Raw genomic sequence first — 23,259 nt, 5'->3', positions numbered from 1 at the left:
ACAAATCCAGGGCTTTGTCTTCTGTTAAATGGAAGGAGGGAGCCTCTGTCAACAGAATGAGCAGCAGGAGTTGAACAGGTAGATGGTTTTGTGGTCATTTCATAGTTCAACAAGGCTGTCAACAGGAAAGTAATCCTCATAAACGTTTCCCAGAGAGGTCTGGAAATCCAGCCAGTTCCACGAGTTCCTGAAGTGATCATGAAGTGGGTTAGGGTGTTATAAACCAGGGGTAGTGGGATGTGGCAGGAGGAACAGCCACATATGCCTTCCTCCCACTTCCTTTCCATGCTTGTTTGAAACATCCATCCCTTCTCTAGATGGTCTGTCTTCACAACAGGAGTAAAGGTTCACAAGGAATCTGTTCCTGCATAAGATAATGGGCTTCCCATGACAACACTGTCTTCCCTAAATTTCCTGTTCAGATTATTCTTTGCCTGATGCATAGGTTTGCCTGTGCCTCGCTCTAAAGTGTGCCTGTTTTCCTTTGGAAAGATTGTGACAACAGAAACATTCACAACTTAAGCTCAACACACGGAAGAAAATGCTCCCTCTGTATGCTTATTCTCCTAAGGGAATATAACTTTTCCATTTTTGTTACAAAGTCAAATAAACAGCTTGTGGTTTCCTTGAGCTGAAGCTGTATAAAACACACACTCCGTTTCCACATTCCAGCGAAAAAGCTTGGAGATTATTCCCACCCCGAGCTTCACTTCTGCTTATTTTTGTAGGTATGACAGTAGACATAAGAATGGTCTGTCTGAACATTCATAGTTTGTATGAACGGCACAGGGACTTTGGTTCAGAAATCCAGCAAATGCCTGAGCCAAATGGAGCTTGCAGATTTATTACAATTCCCACGTTAAAAACAAACCGATTAGTTGCCTGTCTGCTCAGCTTATTTGTAGCCCACTCTTATCCCAAGAAACCTGTTTAAGTGTAAAACTTTGAGCTGAGCAGGAATTGTAGTGATGAGTCTCACGTGAATTACCCCCCCCTCCCCATGTGAACGGCTTCTGTCCCAGAAGAAATGTACCACAATTTCCCCGCCCCTTAAAACCTATATGTATCTTGGATAGAGACTCTCAGGAGGTAGGAATAGACTTGGAGCCTTCAGGAAGTGCCCTGAGTAATTAGGGCACCTCCTTAAGGCTCTAAGGGCCAATTTGTGCAATCAAAGGATCAAGTGGCTTAAAGTACATCAGGTGCCATGCTTTGAAGTTGGTATGTGAGGATGCTAAGTTAACTCTTTCCCCTGACAGATTTTTTTTTAAAAAATAAAAAAATCTGCATTTTTAAACTTTGGTTTTAAATTACTTTGACTTTTATTGTATATTTTTAAAACTTTGATTTTAAATTACTTTGAGATATATATTTAAGTGGGATATACCGTATTTTTCCGTGTATAACACGCCCCGGGTATAAGATGCCCCCTCTTTTTTGGGAGTAAAAATTGAGAAATTGGGGGGAGTTTGCCCAGAGTTGTTGAGCTCATCTGCACACATCTGCACACTCAGCAAAAGCAAGCGCCCAGCGCCCACCCAATTGCAGCAGCAGCCAATAGCCAAAGGACCTTGACACACCCACCAATAACCCGCAAAAATGCTGCTGACAATCTCCTACGTGCGGCAGCCATCAATTGCCCACCCCAGCTCTCCACTCTCCATGTATAAGACGAGCCCCAATTCTTTGCATAATTTTTAAATATAAAAACATTGTCTTACACGCGGAAAAATACAGTATATAGTTAAGTGGGAAGTGATGTAATGTGCTTCGTGCAGCCCACTCTGATTAGGAGCAGGGCTGCTGTGTTGTCAAAGGCAAATCCATCATTAAGTGAAATTTTGTGTGGAATGTGAGGCCAAAACATGCATGAATAGTGGTCCCCAAGTCTTAACCAGACAACCTCAGAGCTGTTTCTAGACCTTGTTGTTGTTGTTTAGTCGTTTAGTCATGTCCGACTCTTCGTGACCCCATGGACCAGAGCACGCCAGGCACTCCTGTCTTCCACTGCCTCCCACAGTTTGGTCAGACTTATGTTGGTAGCTTTGAGAACACTGTCCAACCATCTCGTCCTCTGCCGTCCCCTTCTCCTAGTGCCCTCCATCTTTCCCAGCATCAGGGTCTTTTCCAGGGAGTCGTTCTCTTCTCATGAGGTGGGCAAAGTATTGGAGCCTCAGCTTCAGGACCTGTCCTTCCAGTGAGCACTCGGGGCTGATTTCCTTCAGAATGGATAGGTTTGAACTTCTTGCAGTCCATGGGACTCTCAAGAGCCTCCTCCAGCACCATAATTCAAAAGCATCAATTCTTCAGTGATCAGCCTTCTTTATGGTCCAGCTCTCACTTCCATACATCACTACTGGGAAAACCATAGCTTTAACTATTCGGACCAAGAGTGATTCTAAAGGCGGAAATCATAACGTTTCCATTTCACCTTTCTCCTACTGGTAACTGATATGGACCCAATACCACTGCGATACACACAGGAAGGGAAAGGATTAGGTCTTGGACCTAGGCCTCTTTGTCCTTCCTGTTCCCATATCTGTGGAAACAGTAGCAGTGAAAAGAACAGTGTGAGAGGGGGATGTTCGCCTGAATCTTGAGGACCTCTGAATATCAGATGAACTTGGAACTTCCATAATGAGACAGAGGCCAGATTTGCACACAATGCTATGCTAGACCATGGCTTGGTGCGAATGTTCTGGCTTCTGAGGAGCATATTGGACCTGTTTTCCTTCTCCATGGGCTTTTTAGCTTAGTTGCAAGGCTGCCAAGCTGGTGTTTGCTTTAGCTTGTTGTCCAAACCTGAGAGGATGGCTTGAAGCTTCTCTTCCCTAAGCATGAACTCTGTAGCCAATGTTTGTGCTGCGATTACAGCTTATGGAGAGGGAGGAAATGCCTCAACCGTGGTCCACACAATATGCTAATCCAAATCTTGGCTTACCTGCTGCCCTGTATGTGGAAGAGGCAGGTGTGATCTTTCCAGAAGCCAGCATGCTTGCATGGTTCCAGGAAACCATATTGTGGCTTAACATGTACAGATCTGGGTGGATAAAAATCAATGATTTTTTAAATTTAAATCAGATTTTTAAAATTAAGAGCAGATTTTTAAAATAAAATGCTTTCGGAGGAAAAATCTTTCTAAAGATAGTTTTATATTTAAGTTACATTATAGTCCAAAGGCTATTCATCAGGAAATAAGGATTTGTTTTAAGTTTTGTCTTAAGTTTTTTATTTTAGGGGGTGGGGGGTGGGGAATCAATTTAACCACAACAGTTAACTGGATACATATGCTGTAATGTTAGTGTTTTAGTTAAATCAATTGTTTAAATTGTTATTAAGGAAATGGTTATTTTCCTCCTTCCAATAAACAATAGTTTCATAATTATCTGTCTGTGTATTTCTAATAGTATAAGACGGTGTCTTATTTTCGGAGAAACACGGTATAACCACATCAGTAATTTTTGATATAACTGTAAAAACTACTCTGAAAATTTATCATTCCAAAAATGAAACCTTCATCTGGTTGTAAATATTAAGATTATACCAGCAAGAATGAGTCGTTCTGTAAAAAAAAATGATTTAAATCCAGTCATACTGACTAGTGATTTAAATCAAGTCTTACTGACTAGTGATTTAAATTGATTTGATTTAAATCAAATCCACCCTGGTACAGATGCAGACACTTGAAGAATGTAATGTTTAACTTGCCTTGAGATGTTCACTGTTTCAACATATATTTCATTTGCAAGATTCTCTCTACACTTGGGCATGAGGGAGGAAGGGGAATAAAGGACTATACTGTTGTGTAATACTGTAAAAATGCTAATAAACTATGGGGTGGTTTTTTAAAAAAAGTTTTCACAACACCTATAAGAATTATTCTTGGTAAGAATTAACAAAGAAGCTTCAGATTCTTAAATCAATAATACCCCACAACCTTTAAACTAGGGAGATGTGAGTCATAGGCATATAGCATAATTTTTTTGTTTTTGCTGGATGCTGAAATTTAGAAAGGTGGAAATCTATAGGGTGGTTCTTATTTGCTTCTAATTTTTTAAAAGCTGCACTAATGAACTTTTTTTTTAAAAAAAAGTTTTTAATGTCAGTCTTGAGAATTCACTGTTACAGTAAAGCACAGCTAGCTCATTTTATAGATCAGGATGCCACAACTTTCTTTATAAAGGTGTTTTTTTGTTATTGTTTTTTGCAAGTAGGTATTAAAATGGAAATTTTATTAAAGTGGTTTAGTTCCAAAAACCAATCTTTACTTTTTTATTTTCTTTTTTAAAAAAATACCTGTTTCTTTTGCAGGGCTATTATCATATCTGGAGGACCAAATTCAGTTTATGCAGAAGATGCTCCCTGGTTCGACCCAGCAATATTTACGATAGGCAAACCAGTTCTCGGAATCTGCTATGGCATGCAGGTGCAAATATCATTTTATGGCTGTATGTTTTTTGTAGCTCAGTTAAGAAGCAAATTGCTGGCTTTTGTGTGTGTTGTATAGCTGCACAGTGCATGAAAATTATGTTTGAAGTTGATTTAAGCAGATGCAGATGAGCGCCCCTTTGAAGAAATTGAGAAATGGTTGTGTATTAATTCCTTGCGTATCACACACAGTGCAGTCCCAGGTGCAATCTATGCATGGATACAAGGATTTTGCAAGCACATCTGTTGTTCAAAGTGTACAGAAGCCTGCTGTGTGGTGATTCATGAGCCTTTTGAGGCCATCGCTATTGAGGGGAAAACATGCATAATTTTAAAAAACAGGATGGCTGTGGCCTGTCAGTTATATTAAATGGGCTTGTATTGGTATTTAAGTTTGCTTTGATACTTAGCATTTACGCAAATTAATACGGGGCTCTCATTGAGGCACTGTGAGAACTTTACACGCACAGGCCTTAGGTTTACTTACAAAAAAAAACAAGCGCTTAAGATACACGAAGTCCTGAATATGACTATAATGCAGAGGTCCCTGTTCTGTAGGCTCCCAATCCAGATAACAATTTGAGAGGTGGTGGTTTGGGAAAAAATGGAACAACAGCAAAAAGTTAAGAGGGCAGGAAAAAAGCCCCGATGATGAGAAGACAAGTGAATCAAAGCAGGACGTTATCAAGAATGAAATGCGAAAGAGAGAGAAAATGTGTGTTTTAATAATTTATTAAATGAGAACAAAGAGGAAGGCTGCCAAATATATCAAGAGGGAGATTTCCGTGCCCGAAGGGGTCATGAGAGAGAATACTTGTGGACAAGGAATAGCACAACGGAGAGTGGAAGCTTAGTAAGAAGATTAGTATCTGATGAATGGTGAGATCAAGGAGGAGAATGGAGAGAAAACAACTAAGATGGTAACAGGCCAAGACCGTGAAGAGGCTTGGAAGTCAGCAGTGGTCTCGTTTCAATAGAGGAAACCAGTGGATAGAAACCTCAAGAGAGGTGCAACACGATTAAAGCATGAAGAGAAGAAAATGAAGCACTTGGGAAGTGTTGAGAATAGAGATAATAGGTTTAAGTGGAGGGGTAGGAAAAAAACCAGTAAGCAAATGATTGCAATAATCAACGTAAAATAGAATAGGGAGTTTAGGTAGCTAGAAAAGGATGACATTTGGAAAGGCTAGACCTGACATACCTTAGCTGGAGCGAAAGTTGGAGTGGCGTGAAGATGTGACAAGGCCTAAGTTGTGACCAGCAGAATGAGTTGGCATGGAGGAAGAAGGCTTGAATACAAGAATCAAGACTGGTGACTGGGAGCGGCCGCCGAGACCACATAACACTGGTCCTAAGAGATCTACATTGGCTCCCAGTACATTTCCGAGCACAATTCAAAGTGTTGGTGCTGACCTTTAAAGCCCTAAACGGCCTCAGTCCTATCTCCACCCCCATTGCTCATCCCGGACACTGAGATCCAGCGCCGAGGGCCTTCTGGTGGTTCCCTCACTGCAAGAAGCAAAGCTACAGGGAACCAGGCAAAGGTCCTTTTCGGTAGTGGCACCCGCCCTGTGGAACGCCCTCCCATTGGAGGTCAAGGAGATAAACAACTACCTGACATTTAGAAAACACCTAAAGGCAGCCCTGTTTAGGGAAGTTTTTAATCTGTGATTTTAATGTACAGTGGAACCTCGGTTTATGAACACCTCGGTTTATGAATTTTCGGTTTACGAACGCCGCGGACCCATCTGGAACGGATTAATCCACTTTCCATTACTTTCAATGAGAAAGTTCGCTTCAGTTTATGAACACTTCAGTTTAAGTACTCTGCGGACCGTCTGGAACAGATTAATCCGCTTTCCATTACTTTCAATGGGAAAGTTTGCTTCAGTTTATGAACGCTTCAGTTTATGAACAGACTTCCGGAACCAATTGTGTTCATAAACCGAGGTACCACTGTATTTTGGTATTTGTTGGAAGCCGCCCAGAGTGGCGGGGGAAACCCAGCCAGATGGGCAGGGTATAAATAAATAATAATAATAATAATAATAAGAAGAAGAAGAAGAAGAGAGAGATCTTCTGGAATATAGATCCTGACATGGCCAGGAACAAGAGCACAGAAGAAGAGCAGCTGAGAAAAGAGGTAAATACGAACTTAGAAAGGCCAGGGGGTTGATGACCGAGAGCCAGGAGAATTGCATACATTAAAATGAGCATGAACTTCTAAAGCAAATGGGAAGAGGGGAAGGAGCATTTGGAACTGGCAAGACCATGAGAATCATTGTGGTTTACCTGGCCATGTGCCCTGCAGGATGGGTCTAGTGGGAAAAGTTTAATGAATCGTGAAATAGAGAGCAGGGCATGAACCTAGGGATATCAGCAAGAGAAGTCCAGATTTCTGTGAGAGCAGCATGAATGAGGCTGAGAGGTCCAATGTGGCTGTGTTTCTCTTTTTGAAAAGAAAGTATTTTATACAGTTCATTTTTATACATTGGAAGTAAGTGATATGGAACCTAAATAAAAAAATTCCTTCAGTAGCACCTTAAAGACCAACTAAGTCTTTATTTTGGTATGAGCTTTCGTGTGCATGCACACTTCTTCAGATACAGTGAAATAGAAGTCCCCAGGCACTTATGTAGAGAAGGGGTGGGGATGGGGAGGGGAGGGGGGATCACTCAGAAGGGTGGTGGAAGTGGGTGATTGACTGACTGATAGCTGTTGATGACCGAAAACGACTGCAAATGGTTTTGCATGAAAAAGCAAGGGTTGAGATGGCTGAAGATCGCTTATCATGTATAATGAGATAAGAATCCGATATCTCTGTTCAAACGAGGTCCCTCCATGGTTTTGAGCTTGGTGATAAGTTGTAATTCAGCAACTTCTTCTTTTGGGTTAGGGCTATACAGTGGTACCTCGGTTTCTGTCTATACAAATTCCAAAGTGTGTGTTGTGCCGGGAAGTGGGACTATCTCAGTGTTGTGCTGCAGCGCATTAGTGCGCAAATCCAGGAACAACAACACCAGCCCCAGGACTGACCCTGAGTGAGCTTGCAAAAGACTGTGTACGGGGTCTGCTCGTCTCTGTGAAATCAAATACCGCTGCTTAAAAGTTTGCTGCAACAATGTGGAAACGAGTCAAGCGTGATGCCGTGTCAAAACAGAACTCCCTCGAATAGCAAGGCTTTGTGAGAGATCAAATACAGTATAGTGAGAAATAATAATAAAGCAAGTTTTCAGATTGCTCACTGCAATAGTCATGCTTAAACGCACAAGTCTGTCGTCGGCGAAGGCTGTAATCCAAGATAGAAACATTGGCCCCACTGGTTGAGTGGAACGGATAATCTTCTGCTATGATGCGATGCTGAAGGAATAATGAATGGCTTTCCCCATCTGTATGAACACTGTAATAAAGAAGCAGATAGTCTAGTGCTTTATAAATACATATCACTAAAGGATCTGGAAACCAGGAAAAGCAGTGCCTTGCATGTTTCCATATGTTCAATGCAGACAATAGAATCATAGAATTGTAAAGATGGACCCTGAGGATCATCTAGTTCAAACCCCTGCAATGCAGGACTATACAGCTGTCCCATACAGGGGATCAAACTTGCAAACTTGGCATCATCAGCACCATGATCTAACCAACTGAGCTATCCTGAAGGACCATGCACCTAGATCACTTTTATGATGGTTTGGACACACACACCTGCCTGAACGCACTCATTAATGGCGCCTAGTTCTCGCAAACAGTAAATTAGGTAACAAATTTGTTTTACAGTTGTAGCGCTTTGACTCCAGATAGGGACTTATATGATTGCCGTTCCATCCAGGAAAACCCAGACCAGGCTTCCTCAACCTTGGCCCTCCAGAAGTTTTGAGACTACAATTCCCATCACCCCTGACCACTGGTCCTGCTAGCTAGGGATCATGGGAGTTGTAGGCCAAAAACATCTGGAGGGCTGAGGTTGAGGAAGCCTGATCCGTACCCTGAGCCATAGCTGCCAAGTTATCCCTTTTTTACAGGGATTGTCCCTTATGCTGAATAGGCTTCCTCGCGAGAAAAGGGAAAACTTGGCAGCTATGCCCTGAGCACAGAACAGTAGATGTTCTTCCATGTACTGTATAGGGAATCGGAAGAATAGAGGAGCAATGCGTTTTGAGCTGCAGCCTTGAGCAGTATAATCCAGAGACAGGTTTGCCAATTCAACTGTCAGTGAGATTAAGGCCTAAGCATTTACAAGCAATTGAAACTGGGTTCAGTGGCTATCCAATGACACGAGATGCGGTTATCCAGTAGATGTTTTCTTGTGATCGTAGCTTGAAGCAATTTTCATACCTCCAAACTGCTTATTAGACTCTGCAGAGGAATCTTTTAGGTGTGTGAATAATCTTCTTTTTAAAAAAATTAGAAATGGTTCTGCAAAACAATAAAACAACCAACAAATATTGAATATGTGCTCGCTACAATAAATTACCACAAACCCTTTTCAGAATGTTTTGGCACCAGTAGCTCTGTTATTACATTGTATTATTGGATCCCACCCATAAAAAATGTATGCTGAGAAACAGGCAAATGCACCTCTCCTTTGTGGAGGTTAACATAAGGAAGGAAGGAAGGAAGGAAGGAAGGAAGGAAGGAAGGAAGGAAGGAAGGAAGGAAGGAAGGAAGGAAGGAAGGAAGGAGAGGGGTAGTCACACTTCCCAAAATTTACCTTGCTGATTTTTACCTGAAGCAAACCTACACTTTGGTGTTATTTCTTCAAAAGCAGTTTACACATGAAACTCGAAAAACTAGAATACGCTGTACGCCGTAATCATCACAATTACAACAAATAAAGACTTGACATATCTCGCTTTGCATGCCATGCGTCTATCTCATATATTGGTTTCACCTTTTAAGTTGCATTACTGAAATAAATGAACTTTTCGATGATAATCTAATTTTTCGAGTTTCACCTGTAGAAGGGAGCAGCGCAGGCAAACAGAAGAGAGGCTGGATTACGAATCCTGTGGAAATTACTTGCAGTGTTGAATTTGAATATCCAAATTAGCTGCAGCTTTGTAGCTGGCTACGGGTTTCCACCATGCTGAATGTGTTGCCTGACCCCTGGCTAATTTTGTGTGTGGTGGTGGTAGTGCAAAGGGGGAGGGGAGCCCAGTGTTGCTGATGGTAGGACTGAATTGTGGGAGCTCAATGACTTTTTCTGATTTTTGTCAGATGATGAATAAGGTGTTTGGCGGCACAGTACACAAGAAAGATGTCAGAGAAGATGGAGTCTTCAGCATCACGCTGGATAACACATGTTCATTGTTCAGGTATGCAGATACTTCTGTCACCAAACAGTGGAAGGGGAAGCTAATTTGTGGGACAGCCTTGAGGTTTATAAAGGGCAGTTTTTAATGGAAACTTGTAGGTTGGATTCAGCGTTTCACCAGCAGGACGAAGACTTACCCCTCCCCTCCTCCTCCTGCAGCCCCCTGTGCTCCTCCCCAATAATCGTACTTTCCCGTGTATAACACTAGGTTTTTTCTTTAAAAATTATGCTAAAAAGTGGAGGTCATCTTATACATGGGTGGACGTTTGATTGGTTGCTGCTGCTGCTGCAGCTGTCAGCAGCTATTGGGTGTGCTATTGGTTGCTGCGTCAAGGGCTGGTGTTGATTGGCTGATGCTGCGGCAATTGGGCGAGCATTTGGCAGCTTCTGCCGGTGAGGGGACAGACAAGGGGCAGAATTTTCGCCGCGTGTGGGAGAGCAATTTTTGGCAACCCCTCCCAAAAAAAGCTAAACAACTCTGAGCCACCCCCCCCCCGTTCTTAAATTTGTGTCCTCAAAAATAGGGGGTGCTTTTACATGCCGGTGTCTTATACATGGAAAAATACGGTTCTCTGCTCTGGACATAATCTGTTCCTTTTGAACCATTTTGAAGAAATATGGAAAAATGTTAATTGTGCAATAAATAAATAGAACTTAATTTTTCATTAAGGGCTTTTAATAATAATAATAATAATAATAATAATAATAATAATAATATGCATTGTTTTGGTGATCATGTTTTTTCCTGTTTTTATTTAGGGGACTTCAGAAGGACGAGATTGTGCTCCTCACTCATGGAGATAGTGTAGATAAAGTAGCGGATGGATTCAAGGTTGTTGCACAGTCTGGAAATGTTGTAGCAGGTTTGTGTTTTCCTCACTGTTAACCATTGATTGGCTCATAAAGAACCTGTCAAGCAAAATGTGGAACAAAAACCAATGCAAAGCTAATGGGCGATTTCCAACATTAGCCATACAGTACTGAGAATGAACCCATTGAAATCAACAGACTTAAGTCCATTCAGTTCAGTGTGTCTAGTGCAACTTGGGAATCTCCCATATCTGTACATTTGAATGGCAAACATTTTGCATCTTAGATTCCTAGCAAAGCTTAAGGATTTAAAAATGTGTATCGGCAAGGTCCAATTGAAACAGAGAAGTGTGGCCGTCATCTTAGTTTTCAGTGATGAATTGCAAGGAGTTAATTTTTTAAATAGTTTTTTTAAATTAGAGAAGTTTGGATACCACAGTGTTATGATCATCTTCCAAAGGAATTCATGTCGGAAACAGCTTTGACCCAGATCACATCATGGGCAATCACAGTTGATGGTTTGGCACATTCGGGATAATTTGGGTGGTTCTGAGCCTCCCTGCTATCATGTGTGGGGAGCAAGCCATGATTCCTGGCTCAGTGTTACGTCCAGACCAGGGTTTATTTCACTTGAATCATGACCAGTAAGCCAAGAGCAATCCTTACTACAAAAAGAAAGTCTTATTCTAGTACAGTGGTACCTGGGTTAATAACTTAATTCGTTCTGGAGGTCTGTTCTTAACCTGAAACTGTTCTTATCCTGAGGTACCACTTTAGCTAATGGGGCCTCCCGCTGCCGCTGCGCAATTTCTGTTCTCATCCTGAAGCAAAGTTCTTAACCCGAGGTACTATTTCTGGGTTAGTGGAGTTTGTAACCTGAAGCATCTGTAACCCGAGGTACCAATGTATTTTTTTCAGCATATACTGTTTGTTTCCTTGCCTCAGATTAACCACATTTTAGCCTCACATAGCTAAATTCTATGCTATGTGTTTTAGATTTTTCTCTTTTGTTTTTATACAGGTTTTAATCTATGTGTTCTTTATTGTTGTAAGTTGCTTTGTGTTAACTTTGACAAAAAAGTGACTAATAGGTTAATAATAATAATAATAATAATAATAATAATAATAATAATAATGTGCATCTACACACAGATCAACAATAGCATATGCTTAAATATCCCCAGGAAGGATGATGGTAGATACAAAATTTAACCATACTTTAACAAATACTTCCGTCTGGTTAGTTTTATTGTTTATTTGCAATTCACCACCCAAATATAAATGGTCTCTTGTCCATATTGATGTGATTCTTAAGTGTTCCGACTTTTCTTTTCTTTTTACACCCCAAGCTATAGCAAATGAGTCTAAAAAACTGTACGGAGCCCAGTTCCACCCTGAAGTTAGCCTAACAGTGAATGGAAAAGCAATGCTGAAAAACTTCCTTTATGATATTGCCGGCTGCAGCGGCACCTTCACCGTCCAAAACAGAGAACTGGAGTGTATTCGAGACATAAAAGAAAAAGTAGGCTCGTCAAAAGTCCTGGTAAGACTTTTAAAGTTTGATTTCAATGCTCATTCCTCTTCACAAGAATAGCAGTTGCTTATAATGCAACTTACTGCTTCCTGTTTACATGGTTCACCCCAGCCTTCGCCAACCAGGTGCTCTTTGGATGTTTTGGACTACAACTCCCATCAGCCCCCTGTGCTGGCTGGAGCAGATGGGAGTTGTAGTCAAAAACATCTGGAGGGCATTAGGTCAGCAAAGGCTGCTTTAGCCTATGTCATTTTTTACAAAAAGTGTGGGATGCTATCCTACCATGTTTGGTGTATGGTGGCTTTGATACTTCAGTAAACTATGGGAAGGTAGTAAAGCAAATGAAATTCTGTGTGTGGGTGAAGGCAGTTTTCTGTTGATTGAAATTCATTTTAATGATTCTCACCCTTGCAGGTTTTACTCAGTGGAGGCGTGGACTCAACAGTGTGTACAGCTCAGTAAATTATGGGAAGGTAGTAAAGCAAATGAAATTCTGTGTGTGGGTGAAGGCATTTTTCTGTTGATTGAAATTCATTTTAATGATTCTCACGCTGCCCCCGTCAACCCTTGCAGGTTTTACTCAGTGGAGGCGTGGACTCGACAGTGTGTACAGCTTTACTGAACCGTGCTTTAAACCAAGACCAGGTGATAGCAGTGCATATAGATAATGGATTCATGCGCAAGAGGGAAAGCCAGTCTGTAGAAGAAGCACTCAAAAAGTTGGGAATTCAAGTCAAAGGTACAACAGCACTCCTTTCTTCACAAATAAAAAGAAAGGGGGGGGACTGAAGTTCCGGTTTCTTTCCATAATGCCAGTTTCTGCATTTATAAGTTTGTTTGTTTGTTTTAACATTAGATTCGTTTCAGACCATTAACTGCTTTTCAGTGTCTGCAGCCCAGAAAATTGCAGATTCTTCTACAGCTTTAGCTAGCCAACATAGTGCCTTCCAAATGTTGTTGGACTCCAACTCCCATTAGTCCCATTCAGCATGGCCAATGGCCAGGATTGATGGGACCTCTCGCCCAACAACTCTGGGAGTGCAACCCAGTTTAGATATTTTTTTCCCTTGGAAAACAATCGCTGCAACTTCAAACCAACAGGGCAGTCTGTTGATTACAAATAAAAGTTCTCTTGGCACAATGTTAGAAGCTACCCCCTCTGCCGCGTATACGTCTCCTGTTTTTGGGCTCTCCCACGCTCCATGTAACACTGGTCCTGAAAGACCTACATTGGCTCCCAGTACGTTTCCAAGCACAATTCAAAGTGTTGGTGCTGACCTTGAAAGCCCTAAATGGCCTTGGCCCAGTATACCTGAAGGAGCGTCTCCACCCCCATCACTGAGGTCCATCGCCGAGGGCCTTCTGGCGGTTCCTTCACTGCGAAAAGTGAGGTTACAGGGAACCAGGCAGAGGGCCTTCTCGGTAGTGGCACCCACCCTGTGGAACGCTCTCCCATCAGATGTCGAGGAAATAACTATCTGACATTTAGACATCGGAAGGCAGCCCTGTTTAGGGAGGTTTTTAATGTTTGATGGTTTCTCATCTTTTTAATATTCTGTTGGCAGCTGCCTAGAGCGGCTGGGGAAACCCAACCAGATAGATGGGCTATAAATAATAAATTATTATTAGCCATATTTTCCCATGAAATGTTTGGTTCAATGCATTCTCCAGTGGCTCTAAGTTAGGATAGTCATTTGCTCTAGGAAAATGCTTCCTTTTGGTTAATGGCCGATTCCTGAAGCAAGAAAGACACAGACTTTGTGAGGTAGTCCCTCTGCTCCCAGACCAGAGGTTGTCAATACTCCTTGCCTGTAATCTCTGATTTCCCCATGTCTCTGTTGTAAGGTTTGCAGAGCAGGGATCTGTCTCTTGGTTCTGTTGCTTTTTAAAGTGCCGTGACAATACAGTAGTAGCGATAATATAACAAGCCTCCTCTCGTCGTCTTTTGGGATTGCTTACACACTGTCATGGAAGAAAGGTTACTGTAATTTCTCTGTCTTATGGGTAATGACTGGCTGCAGTTTACAATTTTGCCTTTTATTATGACAATAAACAAGAGTCTGTAAAAGCCAGCGTTGAGTATGGTTTTAGATTCTACAGTTTAGTTGCCAAATTGTTGTTTTTTTCTTTAGTACCCTGTGTTTAAACTGGTCTGTTTACCACCACCACCACCAATTGATAAAGCTATAGTACAGGCATAGGCAAACTCGGCCCTCCAGATGTTTTGGGACTACAACTCCCATGATCCCTAGCTAACAGGACCAGTGGCCAGGGATGATGGGAATTGTAGTCTCAAAACATCTGGAGGGCCGAGTTTGCCTATACCTGCTATAGTATAACTTGGCGGGGGGGGGGGAGCAGAGGAAATGTTTTGCTGGGGGGGAAAGGATGTTTTAGTTGGACATTTCAGAGTTTTTCTTAATAGCAAACCTTGTCTGTTTCTTCAGTGGTAAATGCAGCTCATTCGTTCTACAATGGCACAACAACTCTGCCCATCTCTGAGGAAGACAGAACTCCACGCAAAAGGATTAGCAAAACACTGAATATGACAACAAGTCCCGAGGAAAAACGCAAAATTATTGGTGACACCTTTGTGAAGGTATCTGTTCTAGAATTTAGGGAGAAACTTCGAGTGTACCCTCACCCACCCTAGTTTTCAAGAGGAGCATGTTGAATTTTCAGTTTTAAAGTTTTACTTTTGCTAGCGCGCTCTCTCTCTCTCTCTCTCTCTCTCTCTCTCTCTCTCTCTCTCTCTCTCTCTCTCTCTCTCTCTCTCTCTCTCTCTGCACCCATTAGCTGGTTTGGGCATTTTGCTTCCAAATTAAAACCTCTACCCTAGATATAGAGCTGAGAAAGCCTCTTTTCTGTTAATTCAGCAGTTCCCAACATTTTAGGGATGCATTCTTGTTCAGAGATGTGCTCGTAGCATGACTGAGACATCGTCACAGTGATATTACACCCCAAAGGGTCAACCTCCATCTCATTATGAAGACCTAAGGTTACCTCCTTTAGGACATATTTCAAGTGTAATGGCTAGTTAGAATATACTGTTCTTATTTTAATACGTCCTTATTTCACTTTTTCCTTGGACTTAGAGGTCTCTGGTTAAATGACTTGGTGGTAGCTCCAGATGTTTCACCCAGATGTTTCTTGTCAGTTTGTTTCTGTGGTATAGATTTGTAAGGAGATCTGAATAGGAATAACAAGGTTGAGCCTTACTGGCTTGAGAAGTGTTATTTTCCTTTTTTTAAAGGAAGTTCCACAGCTCTGGAATAGCCAGGAAGATCAGTGAAATGGTGGCAGTAGTTGATTATTCGAGGGCTGCAGCTCCCTCCTCAACAGAGTACCTATAACTGGAGTCCAGCTTTTAATATAGATGAAATGTAATAGGCTTTAAAGTAGAACCCATCCTTTTGTCCAGTAGAGGTCACCCAGTATCCTTTGCATTTTGTGTACGCTCAGAATGTCCATGTTGTAATTCTGCACTGGCAGGGCGAGCTGGCCCTTAAAGCACTTGTTCTCTAACCCTGACACTTAATTCACAAATAGCTATAAAGGGAATGCTTGCATCATTAGAAAGAGGTTGCTGCAGCAGCTGGAACAGACTCTTAAGAGTTTATTTATTGCTAGCTTGGCTAAAAAATAGCGAATGCATTTTTGCTAACAGCTTGCATGATTACAAAACTGGTAGAAACACAGTGTGTAGAATGCCAAACATCTCTCTCTCTCTCTCTCTCTCTCTCTCTCTCTCTCTCTCTCTCTCTCTCTCTCACACACACACACACACACACGCTTATTGTTGTGCCAACAGAAACAATACATTTAGACATTGTAATGTTGTAATAGTGTAATATCTATGGTTGAAAAAAATATAAAGAGGGCTACATTGTCATACAGTTCATGGTTCCTTCCCAATGTTACAGAGTTCATAGCTTTGGTAAAATCAGTTGTTACATTAACAATATAAGGGGATGGATAAATGTTGGTAAATTAAATTTATGCTTCCTACTAAGTCAGGGGTCCCCAGACTTACCGGGCTTTGGGCCGGTTCCCACCACGCCGATCGCGCGGCGGGCCGATGGGCGGGGGAGTGCGGGCCGGCGGGCGGGGGAGTGCGCGGCCGTGCGCATGCGCACGGGCGCTTACTGGCGCGGCGGCGCGCTTCCAGGTCGGAAAAAGCGCCGGAAATCGTTTGTGCGCATGCGTATGGGCCTCCCCCGACCCGGAAGTGCACCGGAAATGACCTCTTCTGGGTCGGGAGAGGCCCATACGCATGTGCACAAAGGATTTTCAGCTCTTTTTTCCGACCTGGAAGAGCGCAGCCGCGCTGCGCGCCATAAGAGCGGGCGAGTGGCGGGGGTCGCCGCGGGCCGGATTGGGAGCCAATTGGGCTGCATCCGGCCCCCGGGCCGTAGTTTGGGGACCCGTGTACTAAGTGGAAGGCAAGGAGCATGAATATCTCCTGAGCATGCAGAGAGGGCTGCAGTTCTTGAGGAAAAATGAAGCCTACAGTTTGTAATAAAATTTGAGGACTTGATTACAGGGAAGCATCTTCTCCGCTTCTCTCTCCTCTTCTCCCACCCCCAAACCCCACAGATTGCTAATGAAGTTATTGGAGAAATGAACCTGAAACCGGAAGAAGTCTTCCTCGCTCAGGGAACGTTGAGGCCCGACCTCATTGAAAGTGCTTCTGTGGTTGCCAGTGGCAAAGCAGAAGTCATCAAGACTCATCACAACGACACAGAGCTCATCAGAAAGCTGAGGGAAGAGGTAAATAGAAAGTTGCGTCTAATTGTTCAGGTGGGCCAGTTGACTGTGGTCAGCAACACCTGCTGCGTTTCCTTCATGGCTTTGTATGTAGCGTTGAGCATTTTAGGCAGTATTTCCAAGTAACACTTTTAGAAATTGGTAGTGGTCCTTTCACATGTCCTTTCACATATAAAGGCCTTCTCCCCACCCCAATACTCATCCAACATCTCATGGCTATTTGTATACAGGGCAACTTACAAAGAGATTTTTATACTGGATAAACAGAACAACCATTTCAGATCCAGTCTATGATGTAAATTTGTTCTGTTTTAATCACCAGGAGACCAAAAACAGCTAGACTGCATTAATTTTAAGTTTCTAAGTGCTTTGAATCACTTCCCTGTTGCCAACTTGGCTCCTGCGAAGTTTTCATTGGGGTGGGAGAGGCGAGGTTTCAATTACCGTACTGTCCCAGTTGTATAGCGGCATCGTTGTATTAGATTTGTTTTCTCATTAGTTCTGTATTACTCCAAAGAGAGGGCCTGAATGCGAAATGCGCTGTTTTCCATTGCAGGGGAAGGTAATAGAACCACTGAAAGATTTCCATAAGGATGAAGTGAGAGTGCTTGGGAGAGAACTGGGTCTGCCTGAAGAGCTGGTCTCAAGACACCCATTCCCAGGTAGAGGTGGCTTCTGTTCCAGGTTTTGAGGGGACTTTGAGCAACACATCCTTCACAGGGGCCTCCTCCCTCAGTGAGTCTATCTCCCAGGGGGCTCTTAATGGTGGACCCCCTGCTGTAATGTGGGCTCCTGGCAGATGCTCAGCCATGGTGATCCTTGATGCAGCCCAGGGGATCATCGCATTAGCAGAATTCACCAAGAAGTGGATCCACTGGTGCTCTTCTGCACAAGGAAAGATTTTCTGTTCATGGAAGTGTGTATACATATGATTGTGGTTGGAGCCTAATTGGGCGGGGTACAAAATTTTTATTTATTATTATTATTATTATTATTATTATTATTGACAGTGTTGGTGCTTGTATCAAAACTTTGCAATAGAAACTTTATTGTAGTCAAAAACCTGCACAGTTTTAAGTGGAATCTTCTTTAAAACTATAATTTTTTACTGAATTTTTATGCAATTCCAACACGGCGTTTATTTGTATGCTGCCTTTCCATAATTTTAACGGTGCTCAACGGGTCTCACAACATCAAAAGGTTAACCCGGCTCGCTAACAGTTGCACGCCGTCACAAAATTTAAATGGTCATTGAGCAATAAGCTTATGGAGACCTCCTATTATTAAACGAGCAATGAAATTTAACAAGCCACTGATGATTTATAATTAAACCATAAAAAGAACACCTGGTTAACAGCAAAAATAATAAAAAAAATCCTTCAGTAGCACCTTAAAGACCAACTAAGTTTTTATTTTGGTATGAGCTTTCGTGTGCTACTGAAGGAATTTTTTTATTTTACTTTGACCCAGACCAACACAGCTACCTACCTGTAAGCAAAAATAATACATCTCCAAAGCTAAATCTTGACCCCAGCAACGACCCTTAGACCAGGCATAGGCAAACTTGGAACTCCAGAAGTTTTGGGACTACAACTCCCATCACCCCTAGCTAACAGGACCAGTGGTGAGGGATCATGGGAGTTGTAGCCCCAAAACTTCTGGAGGACTGAGTTTGCCTATGCCCCCCCCAATCTGTAGCCATCCTGAGCTGCAGAAACAGCCATTGTACAGTGGTATCTCGACTTACAAACGACTCGACAAGCGAATGTTTTGACTTTCGAATGGGGCAAATGGCTGCGCGCTTATGAATTACTCGACATCCGAACGGAAACCGTGGTGGTTTTAGATAGGGTTTTTTAGATGGGGTTGCTTCGACTTGCGAATTTTTCCGTTTCCAATGCATTCCTATGGGAAATCAGGTTTCCAGCGGCGCTTTTTGACTTACGAATTTTTCGACCTACGAAGGTGCCTTCGGAACGGATTAAATTCGTAAGTTGAGGCACCACTGTAGCTAGAGTCAGTCAAGGCCCTGGCCTCCCAAGCCTGGTATGCAGGGAGCAGGTCTTGCAGGATTCACTGCGTGATCGTCTTTCCAAACAATGCAAAGTAAACTATTCCAAGCTGAAGAATGCGAAGGGGTTTGGGCTATTATGGTGGGGAGGAGAAACAAAACCAAACATAGGGCAAGGGAGATCAAGGAAGTAGCACATGGAGCTGGGAGCAGGAGGGAGCATATTTTCTTCTCTTTTTTTCAAGTGAAGCCTCACAATAAGAGTAAATGGTGCTTCAGACCTCACTGCTGCTTTTGCATATGCAAGCCAAGCATGTTGCAGATAAATGGCAGCATGGCCAAAACACTTACAAGTGCAGTCATGTACGTAGCACTGCTGAAAGACAAATTGCCACTTATATGTTGCTAACCGATTCCACGGTGCTTTTCCAATACTGTTTCCTCCAGGTCCTGGCCTTGCAATTAGGGTAATATGTGCCGAAGAACCGTACGTTTGCAAAGACTTCCCTGAAACGAACAACATTTTGAAAATCATAGCAGACTTTTCTGCGAGTGTTAAAAAGGTAATTATTGTGCCTTGAATTGAAGGGTTTAAATTCCTATGTGGATTATGATAAGCCACTGCCATAGATAAGCTTGGCTTAATTGTCTCTTTAGCCAGTTGCTGACGAACCCTCATGACATTCTTCCCATCCCTCCTGCTCCGTATCCTCACCTTCCCTTCCTGTATTTCCCATCAGATTATGCTGGCTTTCCCTGTCAGTTCTCCTTAAGCCATTGTTTGCAGAGTAGGCCCTGCAGTGTCTTTTCTTCCTTCAAGAAAGTTCTCAAGATGAATCCCCTCCCCTCCCCATCTTATGTGTTCTGTCTTGGTTTCTTCTACCCTTATGTTCTGATCCTTCATAGCCTATCAATTTACAACGGATTCCCTTCCCCAACTTCTTTTGTATTAGTTATATAAGATGTAGCTAGCATGGTGCCCTTAGGGTTGCCAGACTCAATAGAGGACAGGACTTCTGTGCCTTTAATTGCCCTGCTCTCTTCTGAGTCTGGAAACCTTAGAGAGAAACCAGCAGACCCTTTGCTTGGAAATTAAACAAAGGGTCTGCTGGTTTCTCTTTAAGGTTTCCAGACTCAAAAGAGCAGGGCAATTAAAGGCACAGAAGTCCTGTCCTCTATTGAGTCTGGCAACCCTAGGTGCCCTCCCAGTGTTGCTGGACTACACCTCCCAGCATTCCTTGCCATTGGCTATACTTGCTGGATTGGTTGTAGTCGGACTCCAACAACATTTGAAGAGCACCATGTTAACTTGCATTTAGCACAGGAGTAACCAAGTGCCGTATAGTTAAAGCTATGGTTTTCCCAGTAGTGATGTATGGAAGTGAGAGCTGGACCATAAAGAAGGCTGATTGCCAAAGAATTGATGCTTTTGAATTATGGTGCTGGAGGAGACTCTTGAGAAGTCCCATGGACTGCAAGACGATCAAACCTATCCATTCTGAAGGAAATCAGCCCCGAGTGCTCACTGGAAGGACAGATCCTGAAGCTGAGGCTCCAATGAGAAGAGAAGACTCCCTGGAAAAGACCCTGATGTTGGGAAAGATTGAGGGCACTAGGAGAAGGGGACAACAGAAGGCGAGGTGGTTGGACAGTGTTCTCGAAGCTACGAACATGAGTTTGACCAAACTGCGGGAGGCAGTGGAAGACAGGAGTGCCTGGCGTGCTCTGGTCCATGGGGTCATGAAGAGTCGGACATGACTAAACGACTAAACAACAACAACAAGCCAAGTGCCTACCAACTGGGAATGCCTCTGATTTGGGGGTCAGCAAACTTTTTCAGCAAGGGGCCAGTCCACTGTCCCTCAGACCTTGTGGTGGGCCGGACTATATATTTTTTTGGGGGGGGGGATGAACGAATTCCTTTGCCCCATAAATAACCCGGAGATGCATTTTAAATAAAAGCACACATTCTACTCATGTAAAAACACCAGGCAGGCCTCACAAATAACCCATGGATTCTATATTTGTACTGTGTGTAGTAGATGCTGGGTGGTTTAGAAATAACAAATCTGATTGGACCTGATTGGCAGCACTGGTCTAACCACACTTCTGGCCTCTTTGTTGAAGAACCCCTTATTTTCCAATCTCTGCCTCTATGCCAAACATTGGCTCCCAGTGAGATGTAGCTGAGTAATAATCTCAGATGTTTTGATTGGACTTTTCCCCCCTTTTTTGCCCAGCCTCACACACTGTTGCAGAGGGTCAAAGCATGTACAACTGAGGAAGACCAGGAGAAACTGATGCAAATCACAAGTCTACATTCATTGAATGCCTTTCTGATGCCAATCAAAACCGTAGGAGTGCAGGTGAGTGCGTTGAATGCTGCTGCGGTAATCATACCCAAAACTTGCGTGGCTAGATTGCAGGTAATAAATTTAGTGTTTTTGGAGCCAAAATAGAATACGTCCAAAACGGATTGGGATTAAGCAACGGAAGAGCTATTTTTAAAAAATATATGTGACAGCCTCTAAATGTCTGAATGGTCACTTTGGTAAGGCTAGGGAATCCTGAAGTATTCTTGAGATTAAATAGCATCACTCACACTGTGTTCCATCAGGTTCAGGCTTCCATTGGAGAAGCAGCAGCTGGAGGCTCATACATATATTCCTACTAATTTGCTCACTGCAGACAAAATTCTGCTTTTACCTGTTCTGCTTTTATAAGACTTGTTTTACTGTCCTTATACCGTCCTATTATTTTTTTGTGCTATTTTTCTATGCCACCTAGAGATACTTGAAATACGTTGGGGTTGGGAAATGCTTTTCCATAAATAAGTAAACAAACAAACAAACAAACCAGTTCTGCTTTCCTGGGGCAGTTCAGGCACCTGTCAGACACAAAGCCAATTAAAGGCTCGGAACTGCATGCATTGTAGCTTTATTGGCTCGGGGAGATAGGCCAGTTGTCTGTTCTGGACAGAGTCGCAATCCCCCTGAAAGAAGAGGCACGCGGTTCGGGGCTGCGCTTGGATTAATCTTAGTTGCTTAGAGGCTCAGGTGGCTAGGAGTGCCTTTTGCCAGCGGCATCCTTGAAACAGTATTGCCTCGCCCTGGTGATTCCGAGATTGGCAATTTGATTATTGCAATGCACCATGTGTGGAACACTTGGGCCTGGCCTGGACGCTCTGGCTGATTTAAGATGCTGCAAGCTAGAGTCAGTAAGGGTGGGCTTTCACAAGCCCATAACTCTGGTGCTTAAAAGCTTGTACAGTCGTACCTCGGAAGTCGAACGCCTTGTGAGTGTTCCGGTTTGCGAACATTCTTTGGAACCCGAATGTCCGTCGCGGCTTCCACAGCTTCTGATTGGCTGCAGGAGTTTCCTGCAGCCAGTCGCAAGCTGCGCCTTGGTTCCCAATTGTTTTGGAAGTTGAACGGACTTCTGGAACGGATTCTGTTCGACTTCTGAGGTACGACTGTGCCCATATGCTACCAGTAGGCAGGGTGATATATTTATACATCATCGCAAATTGGTTTGAAGTTCGATTCATGATAACAGTTTCATAATGTATGACTTGGCAATATATATAACATATAATATAATATAACATTATATAATATATAATGTATGACTTGGCAATATATATAACAGTGTGTGCGTAAGTGTGCGTGCACACTATGTAAAAAATTCCAATATGGGGGAAACCGTGGAGCCGTGAACCGTGAATCAGTTCTCTCATGGCTCTTGCTTCCTGTTGCTTATTACTATAAAATAACAGCTGTTAAAGGTAAGTAAAAATGCATCAGTTTTAGACCCCTAAATAGTCGTAGTTGCTAGTTCTCCATTTGCCTCTACATAGTTGCATCCTTATTTCAGACGTTGTGAAACAGTGGTACCTTGGTTTACGAACTTAATCCATTCTGGAACTCCATTCTTAAACCGAAATCGTTCTTAAACCAAGGCGCGCTTTCCCTAGTGACGCCTCCCGCCGCTGGTGCCCATCCACCATTCAGATTCCCTTCTTAGACCGAGGTAAAGTTTGCAAACCAGGACACTGCTTCCGGTTTTGCGGAGGTCGTAAACCGAATCGTTCATTAAGAGGACTGTTCTTAAACCGAGGTCCCACTGTATAGATGTTTAAAACGGGACAGTCCTTTGCAAGGCCCTTAACTTGGGTCCAGGGTACAGACCTCTTGATGCTTTATATTCCTGTCTGATCCCGGAAGTGTTCAGGGAAGTAATGTTCAGTGGTTCCCCACGACCGAGATGCAAGGCTCATATCTGCCAGAATCTGTGCACATTCAGCATTCTGTGCCTGGTTCTGTGGAGCTGCCTCTTGGCTGACATCATGTAGGACCTGCCCCCTACTGAATTTCAGGCATTTTGGGAAGGCATAAT

General features: G+C 42.9%; 1 protein-coding gene across 1 annotated transcript in view; it reads left to right on the top strand.

The window, feature by feature from the left end:
* Positions 1-23,259, top strand: part of GMPS (guanine monophosphate synthase) — a 54,790-nt gene that overhangs the window by 15,965 nt on the left and 15,566 nt on the right. Inside the window, exons 3-12 of the mRNA XM_035133403.2 lie at positions 4,312-4,426; positions 9,646-9,743; positions 10,502-10,605; positions 11,902-12,095; positions 12,660-12,825; positions 14,534-14,685; positions 16,683-16,856; positions 17,410-17,515; positions 19,312-19,427; positions 21,105-21,230. Coding sequence (XP_034989294.2) covers positions 4,312-4,426; positions 9,646-9,743; positions 10,502-10,605; positions 11,902-12,095; positions 12,660-12,825; positions 14,534-14,685; positions 16,683-16,856; positions 17,410-17,515; positions 19,312-19,427; positions 21,105-21,230 — 1,351 coding nt within the window. The remainder of the gene's footprint in view (positions 1-4,311; positions 4,427-9,645; positions 9,744-10,501; positions 10,606-11,901; positions 12,096-12,659; positions 12,826-14,533; positions 14,686-16,682; positions 16,857-17,409; positions 17,516-19,311; positions 19,428-21,104; positions 21,231-23,259) is intronic.

The sequence above is a fragment of the Zootoca vivipara genome, chromosome 5 (genome assembly GCF_963506605.1).
Source record: "Zootoca vivipara chromosome 5, rZooViv1.1, whole genome shotgun sequence".
NCBI lineage: Eukaryota > Metazoa > Chordata > Lepidosauria > Squamata > Lacertidae > Zootoca > Zootoca vivipara.
Note: the sequence above shows the minus strand (reverse complement) of the source record. Positions and strands in the feature narration are given on the sequence as shown.